The sequence below is a fragment of the Centroberyx gerrardi genome, chromosome 7 (genome assembly GCF_048128805.1).
Source record: "Centroberyx gerrardi isolate f3 chromosome 7, fCenGer3.hap1.cur.20231027, whole genome shotgun sequence".
Taxonomy (NCBI): Eukaryota; Metazoa; Chordata; class Actinopteri; order Beryciformes; family Berycidae; genus Centroberyx; species Centroberyx gerrardi.
Genome location: NC_136003.1, coordinates 26,840,581 through 26,865,328, shown reverse-complemented (window position 1 = coordinate 26,865,328; position 24,748 = coordinate 26,840,581). Strand labels below are relative to the sequence as shown.

The following is a 24,748-nucleotide window of genomic DNA, read 5'->3' as shown; positions in this document are numbered from 1 at the left end:
CCATTCAATAGATCCATGATACTAAACCTTAGTTTTTTCAAGCTATGCTATTTTTAATGATTAGATAATGTTTATGTAATGGAGAAATTAAGGACATTTCAGGGATAAAATTAAGGTGTTTAGTTTCGTAGTACATGTGCAAGCCTATGTGTGTAATTCAATGAACACTAGAAGATTTCTATTTCAACACGATATACAGCATTACACAGAGTTGTTATTACACAATAGTTATTTTTATTCACTACATTCACATAAACACAAATAGAAAATTATATAGGCTCTAAAGTTACATAAGCATTCTAACATACACAAAGTCCCGTACGTAACAAAACTTTCAAGACCTCGCCTAACCTTCCTACGCTAAATAAAATACATAAATAGATATACAATAGTCATTTAAATAATTAGACATCCTTATGGATATTGTCATTATACAGAAATAAATAAGCTTTCCTCATGCATTAGAGAAACCAAAAAACAATCTGCAAAGATGTCATGATGCAAAGATCCTGTGCTTCAGTTCTGTTTTATAACTCCAACACTTGTTCCCCAAACATCAGAAGCTTTTCTCCTCCCTTCTGTCTCCCTGCTAGATTCAACACTCTGTTAACTTGATCCTCATTTTCCCTTCTTCCCTCTGCTCGCTGCACCTTCTACTGTGTGTTACTGATCTTGTTTCCGGAGGAGACAGAATGAATTTGTGCCGACCCAGAGCCCCGGTAAGAGCTTCTCCTTGAAGTTGGCTTTGAACTTGTGAATCAGCCGCACCTCCTTCTCAGCCTCTCCCTCCACCAGGAGGAACTTGATGATGCCGGCAGGCTGGTCGACGTAGATGCCCATGGTGGACATCAGGGGGAGCTGGACCTCCACGTTCTCCCCGTTGTGCCAGACGTGGTAGCAGGAGCCGGCCCAACCGGCGCCCCAGGAGCTGTCGTTCTCCCCGAGGCCACAGGGCCCGTCCTGGCCCTTCCGGCCCGAGTTCTCGTAGACGACCCCGATCACTACCCAGCCCTCGAAGTCCACCTCCCAGTACCCGCGTGAGCCCAGCAGCCCTTCCTTACACAGGACCTGGAGGAGAGAGAGGAAGCACAGGACAGGGAAATGATTTAACTACAGTCCCAAAGTGACATGAGAAGTGTGTGCAGAGTCTACGGGCGCGTTCACACCAAGCATGTTTGGAGCGGTTTATTTGAACTCTGGAGTGTTTACACCCGTAACACAAGGTTTTATGGGTATGAGGAGACGGATGTTGACATCTGATAGCCAGCAGTTCCTCATGCTTGGAAAGTCTGGACTGATGCTCATATTCAGCTGTTTCTTCATGTGTTCTTAGCTGGTATGAACACCAGAGAAGAGAAATTATGCCAAAGAACACAGACGAGTCATGCACAGCAACTGGAATCAGATTTGTTTTGTCTCCCCTGCTGCCAAAATCTGTGACTTGGCGGGATGACAGGTTATCAAAACTCTATCCAATAAACAAGCTGCTTGTGAGTCCGTGTGACTTTTGTTTACAAGCCCCGGTTTGCTGGTAATTGGGCAGTGTGAACCTAAATGAACCAAATTCAACTTCAACTGTGGTTCGGACCAAAGAAAACAAGCCTTAGGTGTAGCTGAAACTGCAGCCAGGTCTACCTGTGGTGAGTGCTCGTATCTCTCAGGCCTGTTGGGATATGGGCACACCGCATCTGATGTACGGGCCACCTTGGACCCGCCCTCTGAGATCCACAGCAGCTTCTGTGCAGTTTTGTCATCCAGAGAGACGGGTAGCCAATCTGAGAGGACAGAGATGGAGAAATTACAAGTGGAAAAGTGCGACACTAAAGGTGAAGAAAGTGCAGATACGGATGGGGTCGAGAGGACAGGGAAGATCTAAGGAGCAGACGGCAGAGGAGACAAGGCCGATAAATAGTGATATAGATAAGATATCCACAAGTCACGCATTCAGAGTTCCCACTGGTCATGGAATTACTGGAATATCATGGAATTGAGAGAAGTGTTTTCCAGACAGGGAAAGTCGGGGAATTTGATGAATCCTCTGGGGAAGTCAGGGGATATCGGGGAATTTTACAAATATTGGAAATCAGACTGTTCACCACCTTAGAAAAACAGCATTAACAAACCAGAAAGGATTACAATTTTTAGATCATGGAAGTGTTTTGGAAAATCATGGAAAAGCAGTTGAATTTTCCATCAGGGCCACAGTGGGAAACCTGCGCCTTGTTCACATTACCTTAATAGTATTACGAAAAGAAGGATTTAAAGTGATGATCCGCAAGATTCTTGTTACTCTTTATTTTGGCGACACCTTGGGTGATAAACGGTCATTGCTTTGGACTTTTGCACTCAACGTCGGCACTGACCCAACATACTGTATTAACAAAGACTCTGTAGATGGCTTCTTATATTTCTTCTACCATCTTATATTTATTCCAAAAGAGAAAAAAAAAAACAGTTTTGTTGCTTATACTGTATAGGCATAAAACACATTACCCCCCTTCCTAAGAGTTTAGAAGAGCAAATGTAAAAGCTTTCATGAACTTGGTATAAGTTGAGTCACTATTGTATGGCATCAATCCTAAAGGATAAAAAGTCAGCCTTACATTTCATGAAGTCTGCCCTGGTGGTTGGCTCGGGGATGTTGGGCTCGTACGGAGGCAGCTTCTCTGAGGTGACGGGCAGGAGAGATAACAAGGGAATTAGAGGGAAATGCATTAAACTTCATCCTAAGTGGATAATCAAATTTACATGACACCACCTGTCTAATTTAATTTATGGGATCTCATTATCCTTTGGGGATTTACAAAGGCTTCCCAACAGCAATACACGGTGTTGCTCTTTACCTTCTGCAGCACCATTTTTTTTTCTTCCTGGAAAATAAAAAAGACAAAGCAAATGTGTTATTTCAGTGCAATCCGCTACAGTTCAGAGAGAGAGAAAGGATTGGATTGTATACCAGCATAGCTTCACTAGGTTTGTGTGACAAAGGTACAAAAGGCTCAAGAAACAATTCAAGAGAGTAAAATCCAGCCATCCAGCTAAAACCTTTTCATCTGTCTCCCTCCTCTTTCTCATCATCCTTTGTCAGTGCTTCCGCCAGGCTGTCATTCATCTACATCTTCTGCTGGTCTTGCACCATACAGTAGACTAGATCACAGAGGGGTATGCGCGCTATGTCCAGTCTTTTCTCTCAGCACTGATTCATGCAGTTTCCCCATGCGGGCCAGGGTTTAGGTTACAGCAGGAGGAATGCAAAGGCCTGCACTCGTTAAGAACACACATCACAGTCCGTGACAGCAGGGGGCTTGGGGGGGGGTGCCAGCTCATTCTAAGAATATACTTTGTGTATGATGCCGTTATTTCACACCGCCGAAGGCATGTTTCTCTCAGCTAGCGTCTGTAAGTGGCGGGCCGTGTGTGAAATCTCTGTCGCTTTCTTCCTCCTCCAGTCCGTCAGTGTGTCCTTTGACATTCTGAGAAAACCGGGATCTAATACCGGGCCACTGTGGTCGGCCATCGCGCTCCTGGGTGGGGGGGGATCGGCGCTCAAGTTACGGTTTCTCATTTGTCACCGAGACAACCTGCTCCTCAGTCTCATCCCTCTTACTCGCCTATCAGACAGTTACGTCACGGCATGCGGTTGATTTGGCCGTTTCCATGCCAATCACGTCAACGGCTGCCAAAATTAGACAGAACAGCCTTGATTTTCCTCAGCTCTGGTTCCATATAAGGGTGATTCTAACTGTGGTTCTCCTACAAGGCGAGACTGATACCAGACATTTCCTACTTAATTTGTGACATATTTGCTTATACTTTATGTCAGTGCAGACCTGCCGGAGTGCCCCATAGTTGAGAGTTTGCAGCAACTGCACCAATATCATTGTAGGGTCAGCAGCATGCAGTAAGCCTTGTGGACTGTCACACTAATGCCATCCATTCATTATCTGTCATGCTTAATCTCAAGGTATGCTATTGCTCAGAGGCATGCTTTGTTAATAATTTAGTACCTACAGTATGGCAAGAAAGGGAACAGGTGATAGAAGCATTAAACATTTTCCCTTCTCTCTGACATTTAGTGATGTATGTGTCAATACACCTTTGCGCATACGAAGGAGACGGGGTGACAGTGTTTGATTGTGGAAAAAAATATGCGTAAAGATAACCCATGATATCCCTCAGTGATGGAAAGGTCTAAGAGATCATCCTAATGCTTCGTCTTTACAGTCCGGGCTGTTGCAGTGATCCTGGGAAGCCCGTGACACCAGTGAATTTTTTGTGGGTGACAGGTGGTCACTGGTCACGGCGGTGCAGCCATCCATCTGTAAGGAGAGGGGAGTCAGCTCTTTCAGCTAGGATAGTCCGTCCTGGCTCCGGCCTGAGCCCGGGGAAACATAACCTCTCCGGTCTGCATGGCCCACAGCCGTGGAAGAATCCGACAGCATGACAACCGGGAGGAAAAATGTGAGCCTGTTGCAACATCTGCAAACATCAGATGTGAGTCGGGGGGAGCTGAGCGGAGCCAGAAGGCGTTGCTTTCCTTGAATCGTTTTGGCCAGGGTTTCTATTAAGTGAGGCTAATGAGATGAGAAGGGTAGTGAGGATGCCAGCAGTTGACTGAGCTAACTTTAAAACCTTTGGCTTTTAATGCAGAGATTCAAGCCTCTGCCTTAAAAGCCCAAATTACTATGTGTCATTGGGCAATGTAATTAAAAACCTAAATATATATTACAGCTATGCAGGGGGCCATTATGTCAAACACAGTTATTACCTGACCCACAGCCACTAAGACTAGAAAATTAGTTAATTGACGAGGGAATGCGGGAATATTAATTGGACACTAGTGAAGCTTAGGATCCAATTGCAGACCAGATTGGAGTTTGGATATTGTCCACATGTCCTTATTGACTGAGCAGCGTGCTCCACAGGAGTACAATGTGTGACTTCAGTGTAAACTATGCATATACTGTTATGTACATAACGCTGGACAACAGATGCAGATAGCATGAGGGAGGCGTGATTTGGCAGGAGAGAGAGGGATAGAGTGAAGGTCATATAGTCTTCATTGGAAATTGGTGGAGCAGAGAGAGGCTGGTGACAGATCACTTCATCCGTCTTTCTTCCCTGAACTCGCCCTTAAAGGAATAGAGCGGGTGAGACAGGGACACAGCGAAGGAAAAGATTTGCGGAATGGCGCTGGCACCGACGCAGGGTTCATCAAGGCATTAAGGGGAGTTATTGAGTCGCCACAAGGGCAGATTAGAAGACAGCCATTCAGAGAAATACTACACCGTGCGACAGACATCCGGCAAATAAACTCATCTTCAAATCTATAAGAGTGCAAAGATGTTTCTGGCTCCTCTCTGAGCGCCTGGAGTCACCTTGGAGTGAGATATCAGGCCGGGCGGGAGAGGTGAGGCGTGGACTGTATGTCGATCTGACAGCTCTCTGGCTTCTCTGTGGAGGTTAAGCCCCCGCAGATGCCCGTCCACGCTCAGCGGGATCAACAGCAAAGCCCCATGGAGATCCGCAGGAGGATAAACAGATACTCAAAAAGATTGATGGTCTGACATTACGGCAATAGAGACATGGAAGAGACATGGAACGGGACGGAGGTGTGAGGGAGAGGAACATGTGGGGGCAAAGGGAATGTAACAGAAAAACAAGGCGGATCATGAATAGTTCAGGGGAAGTGAATATGTATCTGGCCTTGAATATCGAGTGTATCGAGTGAAAAATATTGAGCTGGCAGTTGTGAACGGAACTTGTGAAAGAGAGCAGAAGTTGAGCGAAATACGTCAAGAGAGTAATTTTAGAGGAAAGTACATCTAGGGGAATGTTTTGGACTTTGGTGTTGACCCACTCCAACAATAAGACACAGAGCCTGAGAGAGATGTGTAGCCAGACAGAAAGCACTTAATGATTTATCCCTCTGTGTACGTGTCCAGGAGGGCAGGCCAGATCAGCAGATCCCCCGTCAAAGGTCAGCGCCGGACCCCCCGACGCCACGGCAAGGAAGTTGTTTGTTTTGGACGATCGCGAACGAGGCGGACCGCCTCAACCCCCCTCTCAGCGGGACCGGCAGATCGGGTTCGAAACATCCCACTGAGACAGCGAGATCAGAGAAGCCACTGACAGTGAGATGAGGAGAGAGAAGGATGGGCGGAGGCGGCCAGGGCCTAGACTCATCCTTCTGGTTCCTGTTAAGTGTCAAAACCCCCTGGCTGGGAGCCCTGAAATGGAGATGGAAGGAGGGCGGGGGGCGAAGCATGGAGGGGCAGATGGATGTAGATTTTGGGAGAATTATTCTAGTAAAGGAAGATTTTAGGCGAGAGAAGAGAGGAGGAGGAAAAGCCTTTTGAGTGGCTGATACACGAAAAGTGACTGAACCGTGAACGCGAACCCTCCTGTCAACACCCAATGCAGAATTTCCATATTAAACATCTTATTCAATTATGTTTAGTGTTTTTTTTCATGCAACCAACATTAGCTAATTACATTAACTCATTAGACTTGCCGCATTTGACGCAAATCCAATCTTTCGCTACGGTGACTAAATAAACTTTTGATGGTTCTCAGCTCTGGTACTAATTGTGATCCTCGGGAGCGGTCAGGGTCCAGAGGCTGGGAGAGCGGCGTAATGTTACATAATGGCAGAACCAAACAGCCATAAATAAAACCCAGATGGGCTCTTACATTTTGGGACTTGAATTACTGTGCAGCATTTCACACTTCATTACTATGGGTGCCAGAGGAGGGATTAGTAACGTTCGGGATGGGAGGGGGGGTTATTGAGGCTATTATGAAATGGCGGACAGTGAGCATGGGATTGGAAATATCCAGAAGGAGCATGAGAAGGCATAGGGGACGATAAGGCTGGGTATCGAGCAGCGACCTGTAGTGATGGGGGGAAAGAAAGGGGAAGCGATGGGAGGTATGGCGGGACCGGTGCGCCATGTTGCGTAGGAAGAGAGACCAGACAGACAGACAGACAGACAGACAGACAGACAGACAGAAATGTGAGCTCTGAAATGGCAGACGAGGCCGTGACATTGGAGGGAACCGAGTAAGGGAGTGTGCAAATGCAGAAACACAGCGGCCTGGGGAGAATCTGCTTCATGCAGTTTGTTGAGATGATTAATGAGGGGGAGAAAGCTGGCGGCACGGGAGGTGAGGAAGGATGTTTGGCACCCAGCTGACATACGGGGACGATAAGCGCGAGGTAACCTAACCACATCAAATAAACAACATGAGAAACACATCATAAATTAGTAATAAAACACAGTGACAGGCGGCAAAAAAAAGCGAGGTGCAGTTACAGTACGTCTTTAATCTATCTATAACTGAGCAAGCAAACAAGCTGCGAGACATGCTGACTAGAATGTACAATTTTTATGGGTGAATTGTTGACGGCAGACGGTACAGAAGATTTACTCCATGTTTGTTCTGAATAGTTTACACCAGCATTTCTCCAACAAAGAGCAGTACTGATGTTTCTCAATGGAAAACTTGGGCATTCACAGATGACATTTCACAGATAATGAACAAATGAGAACAAATAGTGATGGGGTTTTTTTTAAATAGGAGGACCCCAGGTATGGGTACGATAGGAGTTCCTTTATGTGAATCTTACTGCAAATGCATTTAAGTAAGAAAAAAGATAAACTGCTTTAAAAAGAACTAGTTTGACTGGAACAAGTAATTGAACAGTGAGCGAAGAGGCCACATGGCATTAGGCAATTGAAGGCTAAAAGTATCATGAATTGCACTCACAGTCACCATTAATTATCCTGCGTTTCGAAGCTGTATGAACATGCACACCACATGCACAGCTTTTTTAAATATATATTTTAATATGTATGCCACAGAATCAAAAGCAGTCAAAATATAAATGCCATGCATCCCAATAAGCATAGTTGGTACCACTTCCCTGAATGTGGCTACTGCAAATAGCAGCTGACTGTAAACTAGTTTCAATGAGAAATGCTAAATAAAGAAATGATGCTTTTGCTCCCATGGCTCAGAGTATAATGTCCCTCAGAGGAGCCCATAGACATTCAGGAGAGGATGGTTTCTTACCCGCTTTATTAGGCACAGGCATGATTCCCTTGGTGCTCGCAGCGCTGTTTGGCATCAAACTCTAAGGTCTTCGCATGTGATACTGCCCGTGTCTCTCTGGAGGATCACTCTTATTTACTTCCAAAAGAATGGGGAGGGGTGTGGAGGGGGGCGGAGGAGGGGGGGGGCGATGCGGGGGGGGAAGCAGGTTCATCAGGAGGAGGGGATGTGCGTACGTTTTGGTTGGATGCAACGCTTACCCGAAGGGATGGTCCTGACATCTGAAACTCCTGTGACTTCAGTGATCCCCTCTAGGGATCAGATAGATGGAGACAAGCAAATACCCAGTATATCCCAAGTATGCAATCTCATTTACATACACATGGACCGGGCATGTGTGGGAGGTGCACACGCACACATTCATGTGAAAAGCGTGACACAAACAAACTTAACAAACATCCACCTACGAATGGAAAGGGGATTCTGCAGCCGGGCGGGTGGGGGTGGGGGGGTTGGGGGGGTCAAAGGTGGCAAACGCATCTCTGGAATATTTCTAGAAAGTGCGGTGTGAGCATTCACATGGTGTGGGCTCTGCACTTTGTTGTGTCACCATAGCAACATAACCTCTTTTGACTCACAGGAACTTGCTATTGAACTTTGGCCCAAGTAAGGAAGTAAAGAGCCTTGATTTTTAAAGCTCTGAACAACTGACACAAGCTACAGGTGCTTGTTTGGGTATAGGCAGAGCAGGTAGTCGGGATTTAAAAGGTAGCAGCCAGCTACTCACTGGAAAGTTGTCATCGGTCCCACATATCATCCATCACCGCTGCCATAAGTGCTCTTTGGCAACGAACCTGCGGGTGAAGTGAAGTGAACTGCTGGTGTGGTCAGAGGTCGAAAATAACAGCTTGTAACTACACTGCTTGAGCAGATTTTTTGGCAACGCTGCTTTTCAGAAGTCTCTATGTCTACTTGGGCAATCTGAAGTGTCGACTTCCACGTTTATACGTTGAGTATATTTTATCTATCTTATCTATTTTATCTCAACAGTAAGGAGTACTGTGAGGTCTGTCGTTTACATCCTGGCTTTTACCTCACACATTTTATAACAACGCTTTGCTTTTTCTTTAATAAAATGTACCATTCTTAAATATTAATGAATTTTGTTGGGAAGTAATTAGGCGCATTTATTTATTCATTCTTATGGATTAACAAATTGATTTCTTCTTATATTTAATTTATGAATTTCTTCTTCTATATATTTCAATGCAAGATAATATTCATTTTCTAGACCAGTACCTTCGTACAACCTGAATAACATTAAACTTTTCACTTAAATAATAGTAGCTCTACTTGATTCAAATATTTTGTATATAGGCCTACTGTTTCTCTCTGTGTGGTGTGTGTGTCTGTGTGTGTGTGTGTGTGTGTGCTCCCCCATATTCAAAACTATGACAGTGTCACCACAATTGGTTAGGAAGCAGTACACAATCCTACCACTTAATTTAGGAAATCACATATTATTGCGGTCGCCTTGAATTTTTACACTTGTGAACATAAGCAAAAGCTAGAAACCAGAGAGCAAGTAAGGATGTGTAACTGTATGAAGATATTAAGAATCAAATGGCAAAATTAGAAATGGGGACCCAGAGTGATTATCTGGGGTGGGTAGGGTGATTTCTGGTTCAGAATTTCAGGTACTACTATGTCACACAACAGATTTGGGTGTAAAAACTCAGTCACAATCATATGGTGTCCATAACATTAGTCTCCCTCTATGTAAAATGTATCTCGTGTGTAGCTGTTGGCAGTGACATCACAGATTAAAAGGCGGGACAATCTCTTTTCTCTCATTTCCTTCTCATTGCCTTCAGGAGACAGTGGTAAATATTCAAAATGACATGCAGTAGAGTATACAGATGACATGTTTCAATGCTCAAGTTCAGTGGGATCCCCCTCTAGAAATCAAGCCGTTCCATGTGTGTATCCTCACACACTCCCTGGGCAGACAGCACACACTCTTGAGGCTGCTGGGTTTCCTTCATTGGCACGTCTTAATTGATACTAAATAGAAAATAACTTCCTGTCACGAGAAAGTGTTTCACTGGCAACCCAAGCTATTAAAAGAAGAATTTTAATGAAGTGTAACTACTCGCTTAGCGCTGGCCCCAATAACACCAGATATGTCCAGTGTGCGGCACGCGAATAAATTTCAACACCTGTAGCTTAATGCTGTCAGTGGCCCGGCTTAAACCGGATTGTTCCGTGACCTTTGGGTGTGTTGAGGGCCGCTATGCACAACCTCATACAGCCCACGATCACTATGCAATATTCTACACTAACAAGCGGCACCGTCGTCCAATAGCCTATCAGGTTGCTTCATTACATGCTAACATGACAGCGCTACGGTGAAACGTATAGCATGATGGGACACAAGGGATCCAGTGGGTGTAAGGCTGTAATCTGTGAAGGCCTGGCGGGACGGGGAGCTTTTCAGGGACGCTGGAGTCTTTCCCTCGTAGTTTTCTCGCCTCTCCTCTGATTGACAAGCCAGCTGCTTCTTTCCTCTCGCTTTTCCCCAGAGTGTTGTTGTCCACATGCATTTGGATGTCAGCATGAACGCTGTGGCCTGTGTTTACCTCAAAGTGACCGTAGGAGTTGTTTTTGCGCTGGTGAAACAAGTATTATTTATAACCCAATGTGAGACTGTCATTTCCTTCCTAACAAAGCCACTGCAGGGCAGAGAAATAGCACGGGTCAGTTCAAACATTTAGCATGTGCCGGTGGAGGATGTGGAGAATTTTGTTGGGAAGTAATAAAGAGCTTGAGTACATTTCTGTATTCATTTTTAGCGATTAACATATTTATTTCGTCAGTACCTTTGTACAACCTGAATAACATTGAAAATTAATAGTAGTTCAGCTTGATTCAAATATTCTGTATGTACTGTATGTGTCTCTGTGTGTGTGTGTGTGTGTGTGTGTGTGTGTGTGTGTGTGTGTGTGTGTGTGTGTGTGTGTGCTCCCCCATATTCCAAACTATGACAGTGTCACCACAATTGAATAGGAAGCAATACACAATCCTACCACTTAATTTAGGAAATCACATATTATTGCGATCGCTTTGAATTTCTTTTGTGAACGTAAAAAAGCTAGTAACCAGAGAGCAAGTAAGGATGTTTAACTGTATAATGAGATACGGTAAATGTTACAGAGGTTTTACCTAGTTATAGATCATGACTGAGCATCTTCCAAAAACCACGCATGGTTAGAGTGTTGAGATTTACAGTGTGAAAATGACAGGCCAAAATCAACAAGGCCCCCGCAGCTTTAGTGCAACATAAACCTTGTAACCGCTCCTAAATCACAAGGTGTCATGAGGGGGGCGTCCCCGCCTGGCACACGGTGTCATGGTGACATTGGTGGTCTCTAAGCGACAGAGAGCCACGAGATTTATGAGTGACCGCTGGTATGCAAGCGGTAGCCTGTTTCATGTATGTTTCTTTTCCCCCCTGTCCTGCCGTCCTCCCCGCTCCACAGCTTGTTTTCTCCTGCAGTCTTTCCCTGTATTACATTCAGCGGTGGAAAGAGTATAAATATCCTACTCAAGTACAAGTATTGTTACTTTGCTGATATTTTACTTAAGTATAAGTATAAGTACTGGTGTAAAAATCTACTTCAGTAAAAGTAAAAAGTAGCTCATTTAAAATGTACTCAGAGTAAAAGTTACTGAGTTACTTTTTAGAAAAGAGAAAGTTGTTAGCTGTGATCTTTTCCATGCAATTCTAACATGATGAGAGGACAGAGTTCAAACTAGATTGTTTTATTTGGAAAATTTGGAAATTACAAAATGAAATGCACAAAAAAGTAAAGCCAGATTACTCTTCTCTTCTGTGTTGACTGACTGTTCACTGCAAATGCACTGCAAGAATTTGTCATTTTACATTGATCCAGTTTCTGTTTATGGAGAGCCACAAAATCTGTCCTCTGTAATGGATGTAATTTAAAATGTAGTGAAGTACAATACAATACTTCAATAAAAGTAAAATTACTCACTTGAAAAAATACTTTGTAGTAGTAGGCTACTCAAGAAAGCTTCTCAATTACAGTAACGTGAGTAAATGTAACTAGTTACTTCCACACTTGATTACATTATTTACCTATTATCCATTCACCAATATTTTACCATGCATTAATCATGTAGGCTAAGTGGTATCTGTCAACTAACAGGTAAAGGTGCTAGCATTTTCACATCAATGAATCATTACCACATTAATTTTGACACATTAGTATAATTACCGCAAACAAATGAGGCGAGAGGATTGTGAGCCTTTACCGGCCTCTACTCATTTTACATTTCATGTGGTCAGATTTGGTGAAATCCACTGTATTGTTTTACGACACAGAACAGGAAGATGGTGGTGTTCTCAGCTTTCAGAGTTTCTGGCAATGACAGATGGTGAAATGAAAGGCCGATGGAAAAATCACTTTCAACATGTTTATCCTCTTCAGTAAAAACAAAAACGTCAGGTAGGGGGAGGGGGGGTTCATGGTAATTATATCAAGTTATCACAATTTGACAGATATATATATTGATGTTTAAAAATGCTAGACATAGCACCATTTAAAGATGCTCATACCTTTACTTTGACTCCATAAATTAAAGAAGAAGTCCAGAGTTGTACTGTAAGATGCTGCTTTCCCACTCACTGCAGCACAGTCTCAAGCTTAAGTCTCAAGTCAATTTTACCAAGACAGGGATTAGTGCTTATTTTTAAATGCTGCGTAGCTCATCGCATTTTCCCATCTGCTATGCACCCGGTGGAAGCCGCACATGTTTTTGTGTTTCCTCTTCTTAGCAGCAAAATCCGATTCCATTCCTGAAGATCACAACAATCATGTGTCTCCGTGTCAGCGTCCCCGGCTTCCTGGTAGATGGACATTTATCACGCGTCACGCTGATAGCTGTCCCATGAATCACCGGTGTTTACGGTGAACGTAAAATGTTTCTTCATCATATAGACACAGCTTGGGCAGGTGAGATTGGTTTCTTGGGGTCTATATGTGGTGATGGAAGCATTAAGAACGGCATAGGGTGATGTGCAACATGTTTAATCCACATAGCATCCTGTTTTCTGATGATACTGTATGGAAAACACATGGATTGACCACCAGCCTCGTTCATTCCAACCTCTGCCCCCCATCTGACACAGAGGCAGATCTCTTTACAAACAAATGTCTGTCGTTCTCCCGCTCGCCTCATCCAAACTCTCCTCTTTCCCTCAGCTGCTCTTATCACCTTATCCCTCACTTTGTCAAGCAAGATGGCAAGAAGAGGCCGTGGAGGAGAGGTTACAGAGCGGGACGCTGTGTGTGTGTGTGTGTGTGAGACTGCTGGGTCGTTCTGAGAAGGGTGCAGCCGGTGATAGGGAGGGGCAGAGGGCACTAAAGTGTTGAAGCTCAACGCTGAGCCGCCGAAAATAAGAGGATATTCCTCACAGCTGGACACGTGGACTAAAAACAGCCAGACTGACTGACAGACACGGAGAAGGGGATGGGCGATGTTGACACAGGGGTTTTAGAACGTTCTGTTTCTAAAGCCATGTTGTCGTGAATCTGACTCATGATTATAAATACACAGATAGGTGGCAGGATGACAGAGCAAAGAAGCCGAGGTTCACATTAGTTCCCAAAAATGGCAAGGGAGTAGAGATGGAGGAGTCGGGCTCGCGGGCAGGGGGAGAGAGGTGGAGGAGTCAGGCTCACAGGCAGGGGAAGAGAGGTGGAGGAAGAGAGGTGGAGGAAGAGAGGTGGAGGAGAGTCAGGCTCACAGGCAGGGGGAGAGAGGTGGAGGAAGAGAGGTGGAGGAGTCAGGCTCACAGGCAGGGGAAGAGAGGTGGAGGAAGAGAGGTGGAGGAAGAGAGGTGGAGGAGTCAGGCTCACAGGCAGGGGGAGAGAGGTGGAGGAAGAGAGGTGGAGGAAGAGAGGTGGAGGAGTCAGGCTCACAGGCAGGGGAAGAGAGGTGGAGGAAGAGAGGTGGAGGAAGAGAGGTGGAGGAGTCAGGCTCACAGGCAGGGGGAGAGAGGTGGAGGAAGAGAGGTGGAGGAGTCAGGCTCACAGGCAGGGGAAGAGAGGTGGAGGAAGAGAGGTGGAGGAAGAGAGGTGGAGGAGTCAGGCTCACAGGCAGGGGGAGAGAGGTGGAGGAAGAGAGGTGGAGGAGTCAGGCTCACAGGCAGGGGGAGAGAGGTGGAGGAAGAGAGGTGGAGGAAGAGAGGTGGAGGAGTCAGGCTCACAGGCAGGGGGAGAGAGGTGGAGGAAGAGAGGTGGAGGAGTCAGGCTCACAGGCAGGGGAAGAGAGGTGGAGGAAGAGAGGTGGAGGAAGAGAGGTGGAGGAGTCGGGCTCGCGGGCAGGGGGAGAGAGGTGGAGGAGTCAGGCTCACAGGCAGGGGAAGAGAGGTGGAGGAAGAGAGGTGGAGGAAGAGAGGTGGAGGAAGAGAGGTGGAGGAGTCAGGCTCACAGGCAGGGGAAGAGAAGTGGAGGAAGAGAGGATGTAGTGGAGTAAATGAGACTGAAAATGATGTGGTTTCTCATCGTGGCCCTGATGTAAAATTCCATGACTTTCCATGACTAAGTCAGCTAATTAAAGTGCTCCCATAACCTAAAATGTTTTTATATTATTCTTTTAAAATGTTTTGTATCTTTAAATAAATAAATAAGCAAGTATGCAAGCAAATTTCTTCAAATCCACCATCTAGCGCAACAAATGTGTGAAACAAGTTGTACGATATTTGTATAATTGCCTGATATTCCCTGACTTTCCCAGAGAATTTATCAAATTCCTCAACTTTCCCTGTCTAGAATACACCCCTCTCATTATTCCATGATATTCCAGGAATTCCCTGACCATTGGGAACTCTGGATAAAGAAGGGAGAGAAGGCAGAACTTGAGGATAGGAAAGGTTATGTACTATAAATCTGAAGGGGATCAGAGTGGTTGTCTTGCTAACTAAAACAGTCTTTGCAGGTTGGCTTCTATCAACATGCACATGTAATGTCCTAATTAAATATCTGGTGGGATACTATGAAATGTTTCTGTGTACAATTGAGTGATATTCACTGGATACGGCTACATCTATAGTGAAGATCACTTTTAAGGTTCCATATTATTCACTTTTCAGGATTTTGTTTTCAAATATACTACGGCTCAAAATAAAAAATAATGATCTTCATGATGTTTTGCAAGTAAATATAGTTTAAAGGACATTTATTGGATGGTTGCAGTCACAATACTGGACCCTGATTGGAAGCTTTCCGACAGACAGATAACTAAACAGATCAGTGATTCTTTAATAAGGGAGCCAATCAGGACCAAGTCCAGTTGTGATGTGTTTACTGGAGTTAGTCAGAAACTGCCTGTAAAAAAGGAGATTTTTGAAAAGGCAGCATATTTAAGTTTAACCACTCGAACAAAATCTGATTTGTGTCTTTATTAAACACCTTTGATCATATATGTACATAAATAAGAAGAAAATTTAATTCCTACATTAGGGCTGCTTTAAAAATGTTGTTATAAATCAGTTTACTTGATTAAATTTGTAATCAGTAATGTATTTCACTGTTTAAACTCAATATGATTTCCTGTTCCTTTCAGCTCTAAAAATCCCCTTTCAGTATGTTAGTAAACAGAAAATCTATTTCAATTTGCAGACAGTAATTTCAACAGTGTTACCATCTAAAAACAATTATCCATTATTTCAAGGTGCAGGTTGCAGGTTGCTCAAAATTCCACAAAATGGCTTTCCTGTTCATATTTAGGAGTTATCTAAAAAGTAATCACACTGTTTTCTGATTAATAGCCTTTTGCTTGCAACAGATTAGATTGTAATCACATTACTGTAATGGTGTTACTCCTAAACCTGAGCCTCAGAGGAGAGGCCCTCTAGTGGAGAACTGAGAATAAGCTTCTTAAAAAAGCTTCTCCATCAGTCTGGACAACATGCATGAGGAACCAACCGGTCTCAGCTTCTTATCTTGAGTGAAATAGTCAGCAGGGAGTCACTACTATGAATACAATAACATATGACATAACCCAAAACATGTCAGGTATTAATAAATACTTTATTTTCCCCATCAGTATTAAAAACGCAGTCCTTGACATCTGGAGGGCAGATTATCTGTCTAACTGTACAAGTTTAATTGGTGTGTGAGAACAATTTATCTTCCTTAAATAGCATTATGTACAGCAACTAGAAACTGTTCAAGAGAATTAATGTTCAACAAACTACTGTTCACAAAAAAAAAAGAGTTATGTTATGTTGGCATGGTGATCATCGGCCGCCTCCATTGGCCGCTCCCCCACCGGCTCCTCCTCCTGATTGGTCCTGGGCGCCGGACATCATCAGGAAGAGAACGAGAGGCACAATGTACATCCACTGGAGAAGAAGAAGGGGAGAAACAGCAAAGTAAATATCTTTGGTTTCAAGACAACAAATTAACTTCACTGAAACCTCTTTTCAACAATTCCAGATTGATTCTTTCATCCCAGATTAGGTCCAAGTCATTTTCTGAACAACAGAAGAGAAGAAAAAAAGGTGTACAGGTGGGTGAGAGACTGTTGAGCAGTGAGGAAGAACACATATGAGGGTCAAATGCCAAAAACATTCCCACGCTAAACATTTACACAGTGACATTTTATGTAATTCTGATTATATTTTGAACGTGTTAACTATCTTGGTGGTTTAGGAGGGAGGCACTCGAGCGTTTCCTCCTATAAAGAGTCAATTACAGGCTTCTGTAGAGTATTTCAAATCAACAGAATGGGAGAACTGTGGATAAAGAAAAGGTAACCAGCCTGAAACGTCTTTGGCATTGAACCTGGATGGAATCAAAGAGTGGGAAAGAGGGAAGGAGTGGGGGAACTAGCGGGGTGGAGTTCAGTTAGTCACGCTGCTTAGAAGTTAAACACACAACTCGCTAGAGGGAGAAGGGAGACAGACAGCCCAGAGTGAGTTTGCTGAACGAGCCAAAAGGGAGAACAGTACTTGAGTGGGAATCAGCTCTGCTCTCTGTCTCCCCCTGCTGGGGGCTGTGCCGAACTGGTGGCCATGAGGAAGATTGCACCTCCCAGAATCAAATACCACTGGAACAACAGCACAGCAGCAAGTCAACACCACGTCACTGGATGCAGCGCAGCACAGAGTCAACACAGGTCACTGAACACGGCACGATACAGCGCAGCACAGAGCAGAGCACAGTTAGAGACCGGGAAGGAGCTCAGGCGAGACGAAGCCACGGGACGGGACGGGACACGAGACCGGGAGCTGCATGGGAATACTTTAAAGAAAATATGGCTTGTGTGGAGACAGACAGCTTCTTTGGAAGCTGCTCAGTGAGTGCTTAAAATATCAGAAGACAGCATAGAGTATATTTTGATATTTATTTAAATTTCTCAAATAGAAACATTGTACACCGTTTACTTAGGTTGATATGATTTATCCTCTGACTTGACATACTCTACCCATTTAGTAATGTATCCTATTATCTGTTATTATAACTAATGTACTTTTTTATATTCTATTATTATTCCTTATTTATGATTATCATGATCATTTATTTGATTTATTTCCTCTTTTTTTACTGTGTCTTATTCAGTTATGCTCTGTTATTCTTGCTTTATTGTACATACATTTTTCAAAAATGCAAATAAAAATAAATAAATATCAGGTTAACAAATTGTTTAATATAGTTAAATTAAGTTATATTAATATTAATTAATATTAAGTTTAATACAAACAAAAAGATTCAAAATTCAAAAAGATTATTTATTTTTACACTACTAAAGTGAAAAGTGGAACTCTTTTTTGAATAATCTAGGATGACGGGTCCAGAGCGACAGCACAGACAGGGAGACACGGCGGGACAAAGCGGGTCCTGACTGTTTGTGCAGCCTGAAGCGGCGACAAGGACTTAAACAGGGAAGACTGTGAAGCGCATGGTAGGGTGAACCCAAAAACACACAATCCAACAGACGATAAGCACAAAAAAGGCGCGGCCATTTCCACATTTTGGGAGATAATCCTACACTGTACCTTTATTTTATATTATTTACTGTACATCCACAGCATTTTGATTTGAATGGTCACTTTAAATGAATTCCATCAAATCAGTGAACATCAAAGAGTGAACTAAAATAGCACTTTCTCAAACCACAGTAATGGTGTGAACTTTCTGCGATGTCTCAAGACATGCTGTATGCACTGAATAACAGTTTGCGTGGGTCTGATGTAGCAAAAAAATATAGAGAGGATGAGCTAAATACTCAAAACAGCCATTTTCCTTTATCCATACACTATATGGGCAATTACAATCATCAGAGCCTGTTACTGAAGGGAGAGAGAACATCTTAAGGCACACACCGGTGGTCTTGTCAGAAGTATTCAGCATGAGTACTTACATATTTAGCAAAGAAGGATTTTTGCTCTTGCGGATTCTTCCCTTTCTTCTCCATTTCCTGTTCCATTCGTTCGAGAAACAGAGCCGTCTCAGGCCTGGAAGAAAGGCGGCAATTAGCATTCAAACAAACCCAAAGACGAGGCAGAAAGTGTATCCGAAAGGCAGAAGGTGTACGAAGCCTTGTTCTACCTGTGGGAAAAGAGACAGTGCTGCTACGCCAAGGCAAATACAACTGAATAAAAGATATGTGGAGAAGCTACACCTGTGTGCACAGGAGGATTTCACTTATGCACAGCAGACATCTGCAGGCAGGGATGAAACCAAGACACCGGCAGCCAAGCATGACAGAACAGTGGAGGCAGGCGGCAAGTAAAACCACAGTGAGACGCGGACATGGGGCCGAGCGATAATACAATGTTATCCTTTATCGTCTTTCAGTTGAATCATATCGTGATGATATTTTGATTTTGGGATATTGTGACATGCAATTCTGCTGTCTGAATTGATGATAACAAGCTAATTTTATTTTAAAACTCTGACAAAATGAGGTATATTTTTAAGGAATATTATTTGAAAATTTCAGTTTTGTTTGATGAATATTAATTTGATTACTTAGCATGCTATTTGCATACGTGAGCCATATCGTGACATATATCGATATAGAAAAAAATCCTTATACATATCATGATACGGATTTCAACCATATCGCCGAGCCCTACGTGGACATGGTTCTTTTTTAGCAGCGAGTATTATGAGAAAAAACAATTAACAAACATATAATTTAGGACTGACCCAGGTGCATTGACAGGAGCCACGATGCTCAGTGTGCTGTTGAAAACCTCAAGATCCACTTCATCCTCAACCTCGGTGCCCCTGCAGGCTCCGGGTAGCGTCACAATGGAGACGCCGATGAGGTAGCCAGAGACGTCCGTGTGGAGGCTGATGACGTCGCTCAGATGGGACTCAACCATGGCACACTAAGGAGCAGAGGAGAATAAAGGTTGATGCTGGGGTTAGACCGGTATATATCGCTTTGCTGAAATAAGGGTCTTTTTTAGCAATGGCATGCGTCGTATGTTAAAAGGTCCATTTGTCTTAAGTCTGTCTGCTGCAGTGATGAGCAGATGAGTGAAATACATACGGCTCTGACGAACGCTGTGAGGTGTCCTTCCATCTGCCGCTCGGTCTGCCTGTCGGTCTGCAGGAAAACACGAGGCACTCTGATTCTGTACAGACCGTCCACCGCCGCCACTTCCTGAGGAGTCGATGAAGTTCAAAACAAACTCATTAAACACACAAATTCAAGCCATGAACCTGACTTTACACTTGTCAAATCCTATTGTACCCATCTCTGGGTAAACCGTTTTTATGTGTTGCTGAAATTGCTATTCTTACATTATTGCCATCCTGAATTATGTAAAAATAAAATCATCTATTGTGAATAATGCTGTAATGGTTAAGATGCACATTTTATATATTTACCCATACAACATGAACAAAATTAAAATACTAACTAGTCTAATGTAGACATTAGCTATGTTTACATGCACACTAATATTCCCTTAACATTCAGGATATTCAAGTACTGCATGTAAATGGAATATTGTTTACCAACAACCCAGATAAGCTCTTATCCCGGCTATGAGAAACATGGATATGCTACATGGGATATTCCCATATTATCTGGGATAATGATGTATGTATCCTGGTTTTCATGGTGAGTTCAAGCTCACTGTAGCTGTAACTAGCTTCTTCCTCTAGCTAAATCATTGGCAGGAGAACACCGATAGGCGGAAGTTCTGTTTACTCGTGGGTACATCATGGATACAGCGATATTCAAGAGTGGGCTATTAAAAGGTGCATATAAACAGCCTATCCCGAACACTACCTTAACCGGGATATGAGCCAGTATCCAGTATACTGTGCCCAAGTTAACGTAGCCGGTGTTGTGAACATAACACGGGGAAGTAGCCTGCTTCAAGCACTAGTTTATGAGCTCTTTGCTGCTGTCTGTTGGTCTATGGTTGTGGCTGCTAATGGATTGTCCAGAGAGTCCTCCCAGACATAAACACTGATGAGGTCTTTTGTTTAGTTTTAAAGAAGTGATTTACAAATTAGTGGTGTTTTTACTACAGTACAGGTCTGTTTATTCAATAGGCTCTCACTAGGCTGCCCTGCCCACCATGGCTTGAAACTCACTCATTACCTTGTTAAATTGTACTGAGGTAGATAGTAGGGATGCCCGGTGATATGGTTTTTACTTCACATATATATATACTTTACAGATGCGCTGAAGGTATTAATTTTATTTATTGCTTTTTATTACTATGTAAATAAAGGTCTGTGAGATCAAGAGTAGGCGCTTGGGTGTTTGCAACAACAAGTTTAGGTTGCTAAGAACCGTCAACTAAAAAGAAAAACCAATTATTTGAAACAAGAGGAGTCGGACCGACCCTGCCAAGCTCAGAAGTGTGACTGTTTTGGACAAGGCCACAGTAGTTGTAAGCCCAAACCCTTTCAACCGAACTCTCATATTTCACCTTCAGTTTGGTCCTGTCCTCCTCTGATAGCTGGTTCTGAGACAGCGAGACGCTCGGCTCCCTTCCAGCTTTCAACACCAGCGCTCCACGAACCCGAAACTTAGCCACATCATCTGAGACAAGGAGGATGACAGACATCGAGTTAAGTCTGGGGCAAACAACATGACTGACTGGCAAGATGCCAGTGACTGGACTAGCATGGGTCAGTCACGGAAGTGGTACTTGTGAAATATTTCAAATATTTGACTAGAAGTGTAGATATCACAGCAATGACAACTGACCTAAAATAAACTACGTATTAACATAACAGACAGTTTATCTACAGAAAGCAAACACTAGCTACACATTTAAATTCTTTGAAAGAACGCAGTTAGAGTCTAACTTTAGCAACAACAATATCTGATTAGCATGTAGTTTATAACAACAGAAGGCTATTCATTTAGCGTCTAGTTAGCCGGGATACATTTCGTGCTCCCTTGAATGAACAGAACATCACGCCAAATTTCATTCAACGATCTGGCAATTTTAATGTTGCTTTGGTTATCGGCAAAGGGAACCGAACACGCCTGGTAGAACATGATTTAAAACTTTTACGCATATTTAGGGGCCACTTTTCAATTCGGCATATATCAAATACAACAAGCAGCACTTACTTTTTGAATTATTAGAATGAATTCGCCTGTTACTCCCCCAATCGTCTAACGTTTCCCAACGTTGATAATATATATGTGCCGAGTAGGCCTATAACAGAAGACCCTAAATATTCCGATAAGGTTTTACGCTATGTTCTACTAGGTACGAACATTTGCCAGTAAAAAAGGAAACGAACTGCCAGATTTGTTAATAGATTTTGGTGTTAGGTTCTCTCCATACAAGAGCACGGCACGTATCGATGCTAGCATCTAGCCTGCCAGCTTTAGCAATGCTAAAAGCTAATGGATAACGTTACCATAAACAGTAATAAGCAATGTACAGAAAATTTCCTCACCGACTTCAAAGGAATGCTCAAGAGGCACCGAGAAACCACCGAATTCAGTGTCCAGAGCATCGCCAACCTGGGACAAAAAATGAAGGCTAGCCGTTAGCTGGTCAGCCAGTCATATTATCGAAATGTTAGCTAATGCTGGTCGCTGCTTAGCAGGTGCAGCTTCCGCTCCGCTGCAAGCAAATGTAGCGGTTAAATTAAAGACATTTACACTTACCCTCCTGCCGTTGTTACAACATACAAAATTCGTACATAAGAAGAACGAAACAGTGGAAAAAATTGAAATCTGAAATGGTGATAGATGAGCCATTTTGACAGGAATCAGGAAGGGAGCTCTGCTGGACCGGAAGACCAACCCACTAGCAACACTAGCACTTCCGGATTGTTTTTTTTTTCATGATAAAAGTCTGCCAGAAAAATGATTCAAGCTTCACAGCGATGTTTATAACTCTTTAAAGGAGCTTTGAAATATTATTTGAAATAATTTTGAAAAAACAAAAACAACATATATATACATATATTTTATTTTTTTCTTATATATTTCTTATATTATTTATCTTGTTTTTTTCCTCTATCCTTTATGTTTACTTCTACTACAACAAAGCTTACTAATGTTTACAGTGTTGACTACATTTGTATAAATGTTTGTAATTTTTGAACTTTTGCAATAAAAAAAGCAAAAATATAAAAAGCATTTCCATTACAAAATATATTTGTAATCATATTGGTCTATGCCAACAGGGCATATAAATCAGAATCAGAATCCTTTTATTAGGATAGGACTGCAAACAGGACTGCAAAAAACACCCAAACGTGATAATGGAGACAAAATAATCATACTTAAGTTAGAAATGTTTTAAAGATTCAATAGGGAACTTCTGTAGATCTAGATCACATTTTCTTAGTTTCTTACTCAAATTTTATCTGAAAATGTAACCACAGTGGTGAATAAAAATATTATAAAATGACAAAGTGTATTTATTTTGTATTTGAGTTACAACACCCTTGTTTTAAGTTGAGAGAGGCCTGCACCATTCAAATCTCACAGCTTTGTTTACATTCTCATCTTGCCTAATAACACTTGGTTGGTCCACAAATGATTGACAGCTTTACATGCACAAATCCTTTAAAATGCTAGGTGACGAGGTAAACATTATCTTGTGCTTGGCAAATTAAAGTGATTCTGATTCTGATTTGGACTTGGCAGTGGCCTTAGATGGTTTGCTAGAATAATCTTAAATGGGTTGACTTTGGTGGGAGCTACAAAAGAGTGATGTTTACTAACCTGTTTGACCTAATATGCAATTTTCTGGGACACATTTTTTGCTCTGGGCTTCTGACTATCCCCTAGTAGTGGAAGTTAAGACGTTATCTAATGCACCTTCAAATTCTGTGCTTTTGTTTTGAAGGCAAAACTGCTCAGCCAGATGTTTTATTGCTGCTCACAGGAAGGAGAACCAAGACTGACCATGCTGCTTCCTGCTTGGGCAGATTACAGTTACACTGTACACACTGAGCACTAGATGTGACTCCTATGTCGTGTCTATGCTTTAGCTCTCATAAAGCCCAGGATCTTTTTGGCAATGTATAGCCCGGTTTTAGACCAAGCAGTGGGCCTAAATACATTATTACATATTTAAACAATGCATAAACAGCTGTAAATATCAAAACTATGGGGGTGCTGCTCTTAAATAGTCATTTTGGTGACTTTTGAGGGCACAACATCCTAAAACACAGTATTCTGTAAAACCATAAAATGAAAAAGATTAGAACAGGAGCAACAGGAGATAAAAAACAAATCTTAATTCAGCATAAATAAACTTTAATATTGTTTATTTTGAGATCACCCACTGGTTTGTGCCTTAATGCCTAGAAATGCACAGAACGTTTTTCTTTCAAATTAGATAAGTAAATATGTGGAAATTTGTTTTAATTAATGATATCAATTGCAAGGCTAACAGTTTCACTGTGTCTTGGTGGTTGAAACTGACGGCCAGGTGGTGAGCATACACAAACTATTTGGGCCGATCAATAGTCTAATCATTTTTCTAATAATCACTCTCGCCCACAGATGCCTCAGTTTGTTGATTAATCAGAAAAAAAGGAAAAAAGGAAATGACTGGTTGCTCTATATTGTCAAACTAGGATCAAAAATGTATCGGGTGCTCTTGGAAAGCGGGGGAAAAAAGAGTGCTACATACAAAAGGACAGTCCAGGCACTCCAAATAAAAAAAATATATAACCACGAGGAAGAAAATACTTAAAAAGCCTTTATTGTAGTGGCTAAATCATTAAAAAAGCCAACATGTTTCGACCACTGTAGGTCTTCTTCAGGGCATTTTTTTTGTTGATTAATCAGTTGGACAGAAATAAAATAAAGACCACAAGTATTTAATTTTTGCCATGAGACGTGTGTACTCTCTAGCTTATCTGCCTAAAAATAGATTTCACTATTGCCCCTCGGGTCTTGCAAATACCATAGACTCTGCCAAACCTAAACTACACCCATGAATGTAGATCTATTTAGTATTCATCACCTCCTTGACTCTGGATGTGCCGACACATCCGGGGCCAGCAGATGACGCTCACACACCAGAGAAAGCACTCAACCTTCCTCTCACCCCCACCTCCATTTTTAAAGGGCTCTAAAAATACAATTTTCTCAGCTGAACAATAAATATTGACACGGTCCAATGATGAGCAGAGCTGTTTATATT

At 42.6% G+C, this 24,748-nt stretch overlaps 2 protein-coding genes across 3 annotated transcripts; both read right to left on the bottom strand.

The window, feature by feature from the left end:
• Positions 1-211: 211 nt before the first annotated feature.
• Positions 212-8,150, bottom strand: LOC139918268 (tripartite motif-containing protein 16). Its single transcript, XM_078284892.1, has 5 exons — positions 8,077-8,150; positions 2,844-2,870; positions 2,604-2,666; positions 1,636-1,775; positions 212-1,068 (listed from the first exon to the last, which is right to left on the bottom strand). The coding sequence occupies exons 1-5, from the start codon at positions 8,129-8,131 to the stop codon at positions 664-666; spliced, it is 690 nt and encodes a 229-aa protein (XP_078141018.1). The 5' UTR covers positions 8,132-8,150; the 3' UTR covers positions 212-663.
• Positions 8,151-16,153: 8,003 nt separating this feature from the next.
• emc10 (ER membrane protein complex subunit 10) lies at positions 16,154-22,398 on the bottom strand. Of its 2 annotated transcripts, XM_071907606.2 has the most exons (8): positions 22,249-22,398; positions 22,035-22,101; positions 21,047-21,159; positions 19,648-19,761; positions 19,299-19,483; positions 18,508-18,601; positions 17,096-17,193; positions 16,154-16,486 (listed from the first exon to the last, which is right to left on the bottom strand). In XM_071907606.2, exons 1-7 carry the CDS (start codon positions 22,339-22,341, stop codon positions 17,107-17,109), a joined length of 753 nt encoding a protein of 250 aa, XP_071763707.1. In that variant the 5' UTR covers positions 22,342-22,398; the 3' UTR covers positions 16,154-16,486; positions 17,096-17,106. The 2 variants fall into 2 exon arrangements, with proteins under 2 accessions (XP_071763707.1, XP_071763705.1); XM_071907604.2 differs by lacking the exon at positions 17,096-17,193.
• Between the last annotated feature and the right edge of the window lie 2,350 nt (positions 22,399-24,748).

What these genes read in the sequence shown, in the direction of transcription:
- emc10 (XM_071907604.2), bottom strand. Translation starts at nt 22,341, where the DNA reads ATGGCTCATCTATCACCATTTCAGATTTCAATTTTTTCCACTGTTTCG. An exon ending in GTTGTAACAACGGCAGGAGG is followed by an intron (nt 22,102 to 22,248) that starts GTAAGTGTAAAT and finishes TTTTTGTCCCAG; the next exon opens with GTTGGCGATGCTCTGGACAC. An exon ending in GCTCCTGTCAATGCACCTGG is followed by an intron (nt 18,602 to 19,298) that starts GTCAGTCCTAAA and finishes CCTTTCTTCCAG; the next exon opens with GCCTGAGACGGCTCTGTTTC.
- LOC139918268 (XM_078284892.1), bottom strand. Translation starts at nt 8,131, where the DNA reads ATGCCAAACAGCGCTGCGAGCACCAAGGGAATCATGCCTGTGCCTAAT. An exon ending in GCCTGTGCCTAATAAAGCGG is followed by an intron (nt 2,871 to 8,076) that starts GTAAGAAACCAT and finishes TTTATTTTCCAG; the next exon opens with GAAGAAAAAAAAATGGTGCT. An exon ending in CAGGGCAGACTTCATGAAAT is followed by an intron (nt 1,776 to 2,603) that starts GTAAGGCTGACT and finishes CTGTCCTCTCAG; the next exon opens with ATTGGCTACCCGTCTCTCTG.